The sequence below is a fragment of the Cebus imitator genome, unplaced genomic scaffold (genome assembly GCF_001604975.1).
Source record: "Cebus imitator isolate Cc_AM_T3 unplaced genomic scaffold, Cebus_imitator-1.0 Scaffold641, whole genome shotgun sequence".
NCBI classification, from domain to species: domain Eukaryota; kingdom Metazoa; phylum Chordata; class Mammalia; order Primates; family Cebidae; genus Cebus; species Cebus imitator.
In genome coordinates this window covers 461,961-470,250 of record NW_016107956.1, presented here as the reverse complement: position 1 = coordinate 470,250, position 8,290 = coordinate 461,961, and the positions used below count along the sequence as shown (strand labels likewise).

General features: G+C 39.5%; 1 protein-coding gene across 2 annotated transcripts in view; it reads left to right on the top strand.

Moving 5' to 3' along the window:
- Positions 1 to 8,290, top strand: part of PPP2R1B (protein phosphatase 2 scaffold subunit Abeta) — a 41,383-nt gene that overhangs the window by 21,038 nt on the left and 12,055 nt on the right. Inside the window, exons 9-12 of one of the 2 annotated variants that reach the window (XM_017517667.2) lie at positions 3,099 to 3,253; positions 3,945 to 4,087; positions 4,456 to 4,547; positions 4,980 to 5,507. In XM_017517667.2, coding sequence (XP_017373156.1) covers positions 3,099 to 3,253; positions 3,945 to 4,087; positions 4,456 to 4,547; positions 4,980 to 4,996 — 407 coding nt within the window. In that variant the 3' untranslated portion in view covers positions 4,997 to 5,507. Of the gene's footprint in view, positions 1 to 3,098; positions 3,254 to 3,944; positions 4,088 to 4,455; positions 4,548 to 4,979; positions 5,508 to 8,290 lie in introns of those variants that run through there. The other variant, XM_017517668.2, reaches the window with a different exon arrangement.

The window sequence follows — 8,290 nt, the reverse complement described above, 5'->3', positions numbered from 1 at the left end:
TTTTTTAAAAATTGGTGGATATACTTTAAGTTCTGGGATACATGTGCAGAACGTGCAGGTAGGTTTTTTTACCTAGGTAAACATGTGCCATGGTGGTTTGCTGCACCTATAAACCTGCCATGTAGGTTTTAAGCCCCACATGCATTAGCTGTTTGTCCTGATACTCTCCCTTCCCTAGTTCCTCATCCCCTGACAGGCTTCAGTGTGTGATGTTCCCCTCCCTGTGCCCATATGTTCTCATTGTTCAACTCCCACTTAGGAATGAGAACATACAGTGTTTGGTTTTCTGTTCCTGTGTTAGTTTGCTGAGAATGATAGCTTCAAGCTTCATCCATGTGTCTGCAAAGGACATGAACTCATTCTTTTTTTATGGCTGCATGGTATTCCATGCTGTATATGTGCCACATTTTCTTTATCCAGTCTATCATTGATGGGCATTTGGGTTGGTTCCAAGTCATTCTATGCTTTCTTTAAAAATTGGCATTTTAGATTAAGATTGTGTTTTATTTTGAGGAATTTTTAAAGTTCTGATATTCCACAAAGAATTAGATTCCTGATACCCTTTCTCTGTAAGATTGCTTTCTGTGTGCAACTTGATTACTCCTTCCTCTTTTCTGATTTTCTCTTTTGCTTTGGGAGCAGGAGAAACCCTTGTTTATTTCACTGCAGCAGCATGCTGAAGTGGTTTCTCCAGGAGCTCCATGAACCAATGAAATAACAGCTCTGAAATTGTCCTGTGCCTAATTAATCACAGGAACTTTTTTTGCTTTTGCTTTTCAGATAAGTGTTATATAGTGATCACTGGATCAGTTTTAGAGTTTTTGAAACTCTTTTCCTAGTTATGAAACTACTAAAAGAACATTGTGAAAATTCCAGAGACATATAAGGAAGAAAGTTTCACTCACCTGTATTCCTGTGGTTGAGTAGACAGTTTTAATCAGAGGGAGGAGTGTAGATATTTATTTATTACAGGAGAAAGGAGAAAGTATCAGTGAGCATAGACATTCAAAGAAACCTTGCAGATCAGCCAGGTTGAGGGGAAATGGGGAGAGAGAAAGAGAAAGAAATAGACAAAAGAAAACAGGCAGGACTGTGGAATGGTTTGCATTCTTCTGAAAACAGACTTCAGATGAGCCAAGAACCTAGTAGGCACCTGGCCAAGTAGAGTTTAGTGCAGTTAGTCAAGGCTATGTGTGTGTGTGCCCAGTTTCTGGTTCTGGCAGTAAAATCCATTTCTATGGTAGTGACATTATGATAAAAATCTAAAGAATGTTAAAAAAAAAAGTAGTAATTTGCTGGGCATGGTGGCTCATGCCTACAATCCCAGCATTTTGGGAGGCTGAAGTGGGTTGATGACTTGAGGTCAGGCGTTCAAGACCAACCTGGCCAACATGGTGAAACCCTGTCTCTACTAAAAATACAAAAATTAGCAGGGTGTGTTGATGGGCGTTTGTAATCCCAGCTACTCAGGAAGCTGAGGTAGGAGAACTGCTTGAACCTGGGAGGTGGAGGTTGCAGTGAGCCGAGATCTCGCCACAATACTCCCGCCTGGGCAACAGAGTGAGACTCTGTCTCAAAAAAAAAAGTAATTAGAGGAAAAGACACAAATTCTCTAGCTAGCTCTACCTTAGAGGGAAGGACAGGGAAGGGTTTGGGCCAAAGACAAAGACTATGGATATGAAGGGAAGGAACCTGTATTACAGTTAAACAGTTGACTTGAATTTGCTCCTTAGTGCTTCTGAGTATTACTGACAGGTTGCTTCTCCTATAGACTGTCAGTTTAAGTGTTGATAATCAGTTGTATGGTTACTTGTCTATGCTGTCTTGCCTTTTCTCTACATAATTGCCCTGAAGTATCTGCGAATAGAAAAAGTTGGCTATTTCTTGATTGGAGGCTTGTATAAATTGCCTACAACTGGGACTGTGGCTTGGATAGCTACTCCTGCCCTTCCTATCATCCCAGGAAGGTTGGGCCTACCTGGAGAGAAGTAGACTGAGGAATCAGTACCTACCACCCTTGATTTGTTAATCTAAGCCCAAATTTTGAGTCTCACTGGATCTGTAAGGTGAAGTGACACCAGGCTTGTCTTTGTTCAGTGCTGTATATAGCAACTAATTGTGAGAGGATTGTAGCTCTGACCCTTATTGTCTAGCTTTATGTCTTTGATAATTTATCAAAGGCTATAGAGAATTATTAGATGTTAAGGCAGGCACATTGATTCAAAGACATTTGACATCTTGTCTCAACCTAAGCATTTTAATGGAGAAGAATGCACGTTAGTCTGATGTTTGTATTTGCTGTTGTATAGATGACCACTGTGGCCTCTACACCATTTCCTTGATGTCTTTCTGACTCAACATCGGTTCTCTGTGATGTTGCTGGAATAATCTTGCTAAAATTCCGCATTGGTCATCAGGTCACAAGTTTGCTTTAAAAACCCATCACTGTTTTTCTCATCAACTCTGAGTCTTTCAAGATGCTTTGTGGTCTGGGTCCACCCTAATTATCTAACTTTGAAGTCTCACTGGTTTCAGTTTTTTCCCTTTGTGTCCTGGATACATGTCTTTACCCTTTCTAGGAATTCCTCCCTGCTTCTCTCCACTTAGATAGATCCTCCCTAATCTTCACTGCCCAGTGCAAGCCTTCTTCCTTTGTTGAAACCTTCCCAGACCTTCCTTATTCTCTTCTCTGCACTGTTAGAACCCTCACAGCCTTTACTACACATTGCCATACTTCATTCTAATTACTCTTACACCATGTGACTTCATGGAGTGTGTTAGCTTTCATTTCCCTGATAAGAGGTATGACCTGTGAGGGAAAGTATCTTCTGTATTCTTTTTGTAGCACATAGTAGGCACTTGTATTTGTTAAATAATTGATGATGCACATAGCTCTTTGCATCCCTTTACTCTTGGATATGCACATTTGGAAACTGAGTTGGAGCTCAGTATGCTTATCATTGCAGCATGATTACATGTGGAGTCTGATTGCAGAGAGGTTTTGCTTTTGGTCCACGTTTGATGTTCATGTAAGTAAACTAGGTTATGCTTAAAAAACAATAAGCAATATGAGAATGTGCTTTTGACCTCTTCTTCAGTATATGCCATCCGAGAAGCTGCTACCAACAACCTCATGAAACTAGTTCAGAAGTTTGGTACAGAGTGGGCCCAAAATACCATCGTTCCCAAAGTGTTAATAATGGCAAATGATCCTAATTACTTGCATAGAATGACCACTTTATTCTGCATTAACGTAAGTATAACATAACTGTTATTGCTAAGCTTAGGCATTAAAGCAAAATTATTCATGACTATTTCTGAATTCTGAATATAATGTCTTCTATTTGGAATATATGTCTTGTTTTGATTAATTGGAATAGGAGATGAGAGAAAATGCCAATTTTAAAATTCATATGAAAATTTACAGTATTGGCTAGGCACAGAGGCTCACGCCTATAATCCCAGCACTTTGGGAGGCTGAGGCAGGTGGATCACCTGAGGTCAGGAGTTTGAGACAAGCCTGGTCAACATGGCAAAACCCTGTCTCTACTCCAAAGTACAAAAATTAGCCAGGCATGGTGGTGCGCGCCTGTGGTCCTAGGTACTGGGGAGGCCGAGGCAGGAGAATCCCTTGAACCTGGTGGGGGTAGGGAGTGGAGGTTGCAGTGAGCCAAGATCACACCCATTACACTCCGGCTTGGTGACAGAGTGAAACTCTGTCTTAAAAAAAAAAAAAAAACTACAGTATTTTAAAAGTGCAATTTAGTTGTGAATTCTGGTCTAATTCTCTGATCGTTTGATTCCTGTGTCCCTCACTGAGCTGCTCAAACTAGAAATATTTTCCTATTGGTCAATTATTTTCTTATTAAATATTAATTTGTCTCATTAGATATTGGAATTTTTTTTTAAGTGTTTTAAATGTGCCGTCTTACTTATTTTGCTAGGCACTGTCTGAGGCCTGTGGTCAGGAAATAACCACTAAGCACATGCTGCCCATCGTATTAAAAATGGCAGGAGACCAAGTAGCAAATGTTCGCTTCAATGTGGCCAAATCTCTACAAAAAATTGGACCAATTCTAGATACCAGGTAAGATTTTAGTGTTTAGTCTTGTTTTTAAAGTGTATTTTAAATTTTACGATATAGTGGGGAGTAATTAGCTAAAATTAAGTTCAGTGATTTTCACTTTACCTAAGATCTGGGTTTACTTTAAGAAAATAATTTAGCAACCATTCTTGAGGATGTCCACTATGACTTTTATATTTATCCTCTATGTATGTGTAGATCATTGTCTGAAGCTACTTTTGCTGAGAATTTCTTTAGACATTATTTTGTGTATTTGTCAAGTTAAAAAAAGTTTTTTTTAACTTTTAACAATTACCATAAAGCATATACACCAAAAAGGATTTCTCTGGCCCATTAGATTGTCTTTCACAGATAATATTTTTGAATGTCAGTGCTTTACAGGGAGAAGTTAAGCCAGTACTACAGAAATTAGGTCAAGATGAAGACATGGATGTCAAATACTTCGCACAGGAAGCTATAAGTGGTATGTATTTCCTTCTTCTGCCTTGCAGCTTATGGTTTGGTTAATTGGGATTTATTATGTGAGAGGTGTTAAGGGGGTAGGATGGTAAGTATTATGGGAAGCAGGGAGGGTGGTGAGTTCCTGGAATGCTGCCGTCTCTCTGATTAGAACCCTCTTGGCCCACCGTTTTCTCATCGGTGAGCAGACTATTTTTCTTAGTTACATGTCTAGGACTGGGTAGGAAATATGATTCTCACTGCTAAGAACAGTTTTTCATTTGTAATTTAACCAGTTTTTAAAGTTGTACTTGTGATTAGCCTGGCCGAGTAAAGACAGTGACCACAATGAGAAGTTGTTAGTCTGATGTGTTGGATCATTATTGTGCTTAATATTCACGTAGATCATTCATAAACTTTCTGTACCACTAACCTGATTTTGTTTGGAATTTTCCAGTTCTTGCATTGGCATAACGAGGAGCAGGAGGGGAAAAGCCTTTACTAAATTCTTATCACAGATTTCTAGTCAATGTGTTCTTAACTGGGTGGAGAAAGATGGAAAACCTTCAAGATCTCATCCAAGCAAATGGCAACAACTTAGAAGAAATCAAATTTTAGTGACTTAATTCTTTCTAAAGATGAAATGGGATTTTTTTTATTCATCTTCCTTGTTAACTAATTATTTAAGCCATTCTGATTGACCAATACCCGACACTTGATACTTGATTGTTTTCTAATGCTTTATCCATTGCCCACCTGGGCTCCCACACCCTCACTGCAATCAGGCCCCAGCCACATAATGTTCCAGACAAAGCTTGGAGAGGTGTGGACCCAGATGTGGAGTAGAGTGATTCTCTTGATGTTTACATATATCTCTGTGTCTCTCCATCATTCCAAAGTTAAATGTACATGTTTAGAATAACTTATTTTATAAACTTTTCGGGAGACATGTCGTGATTTGACCACAGGGAAAGCCACATTTTCCGGATTATGATGGTCTGCATCAGTCTCACATGAAAAGGGAATGTGAGGCTGGGTGTGGTGGCTCACACCTGTAATCCCACCCAGCACTTTGGGAGGTCGAGGCGGGTGGATCAGGAGGTCAGGAGTTCAAGACTAGCCTGGCCAACATGGTGAAACCCTGTCTCTACTAAAAATACAAAATTAGCCAGGCACAATGGTGGGCACTGTAATCCCAGTTACTTGGGAGGCCGAGGCAGGAGAATCGCTTCAACCTGGAAGCGGAGGTTGCAATGAACCGAGATTGTGCCACTGTACTCCAGCCTGGGTGACAGAGCAAGACTCCATCTCAAAAGAAAAAAAAAAAAGTGGTGGCGGGGAATGTGGAAGCTCAAGGTTAGTGTAGTGGTTGTTCTGATTTTTATTTGCTTGATTTTGATGTAGTCATGTTATTCAGAAACCTGAAGTGTGGGTGCATCTTGCTGCTAACGTGTGATGCTGACACGTGACTGAATTTGAATACCTTACCACTGTGCCTCCATTTAAAAATACTTCTCTCTTTTTCGTAAAAAGCTTTACCTGTAGTCTCTTCTAATAAGCAGTATTTGTTTCATTGTAAGATTGCAGTTCTGTATTTTGAATAAGTCTAAGAACCATAGGCATAATACTATGCAGATTTCCTACTCTACCTGGCGTTGCTTCTAGCAGTATTAACACCTGGTCCTTGCTGCATTGTACAGTAGCTTTTCAAACTGCTGTTTTATTGCTAACTTTTTAGTATGGGTGATGCTGGAGTCTTATCACTTGAAGTGTTTGCTTTTCTACTTTTACAGTAAAACCTCATTAATTCTAAAATGTAAAATAATGAGTTAAGCCAAAGAATTTACTGAAACAAATTAATATAAGGAAGCCTATTTGAACTACTTAAGCAGTTTTAAAGCCCTTTTTAAAAAGCACCCTTTTGGGATTATTTGAGGTCAGGAGTTCAAGACCAGCCTGACCAACATGGTGAAATCCCCTCTCTACTAAAAATACAAAAAACTTAGCTGGTCATCATGGCGTACACCTGTAGTCCCAGCTACTCAGGAGGCTGAGGCAGGAGAATCGCTTGAACCCGGGGGGAAGAGGTTGCAGTCTGCCAAGATTGCACCACTGCACTCCAGCCTGGGTGACAGAGTGAGACTTTGTCAAAAAAAAAAAAAAAAAAAAAAATTTTTTTTTTTTCACATAAACTCACCTTGTCTCATGAATTTTGGTTAATGAGGTTTTACTATAGTTTATTTTTCTCTCAATGCATCTTGCTATGCAGTTTGCTTGTTACCCTGTTGGTTTTTGAATTGTTGATTTTGTTCACAGCCTCTTTGATATCTAGCAAGTCCTGTTCTGTTTAGTGAAGGCTCAAAGACGACTCTAAGACTTTGTACATTTGTTACATAAAACCAAGTTTTACTGAATACTTTCAAATTTGTCCTACCTTAGAAAAACAGAACAGAAATTGTAAATCAAAGGTTATCTGTCTGCATTTTAAACTGCCAAATTACCTTACAGTAAGTTTCCATTTTATGACTTTGGGCTAAGAAAAGTATTTTCCTAAGCAAAACCTTTTTCTGTTTTCTCATTTTAATATGTTAAGCTATTATGCTATAAACATTTTACTTTTAGTTTCATGGTTCTTTATTTTTTATTATCTGCAAGTTATGTTCCTCTTTGTTGGATTTCATATTTGAGAGACATTTGCATTGGAACCATTGCTTTCACTCTGGTTGGAAATGCCATTGGTTTGGGGACAGACTTTTAAAATGCCCTTTTGTCTCCCCCTGGGGAGCCCTAAGCATTGACCTCTCCATCCTAAAAGTGTTTGACGGAGAGTGGACCCTGGCTTTCTTAAGCATGGGTCGGGGGTTTGTCTTTTGGGTTGACCCCACAGGGGCTTCATTGTTTCTTTCTGACTTAAGCAATAGAGAGAGAATTTGTTTTGGTGCTCTTCAGAGGAATTGTTCCTTGGCTCATAACTTGGCCATGTTCTCCGTGAATTAGTTCTCCTGTTTTTTTTTTTTTTTTTTTTTACCTTAATTTTATGGGATAAGTTTTCCTATCTTGATTTCACTGGAATATAGGCTTTTGGAGCTCTGTAAGGCTGGGATTTTTGTCTGTTTTATCTTCTACTGTATCACTAGTGCCTGGAACAGTGTCTGGTACACATAATGGGTGCTCAATAAAAATGTGTTCAATGGATGAGTTTCTAAAATATCCTGATGTGTTGTGTGCATAGAACAAATCATCAAAAGAACCAGACTGTGTCTTATTCTCCCATTGACACAAAGGTTTTCTTGTCTCAGGAAACAAGCTTTATGTGGCCCTTCTGTTGGCTTTGGCTACAGTTGCGTGTGGATTTGTTTGATTGCCTCAAACATGTATTGTTGTTTTTCATCCTAGGCAGCTTACATTAGTTGTTTGTTTGATTAGAAAATATGAAGCAGACACACACACACACACACACATGCACAAACATACAACCTATGCCAATAAAAATGTCTGAGCAACAATGGAATTCATCTTGGTGTTTCTCTCTACAATTTATGTGGGGTTTACCCCTCAGGTTAAAGAGAACAGGTCTTGCCTCTCTGTCTGTGCTACCAAGAAGATGTGAACCTGAGGATGCGTCTTGTTTCATAAGAAGGAAAACAGGTGAGGCCGGGCGCGGTGGCTCACGCTTGTAATCCCAGCACTTTGGGAGGCCGAGGCGGGTGGATCACGAGGTCAAGAGATCGAGACCATCCTGGTCAACATGGTGAAACCCTGTCTCTA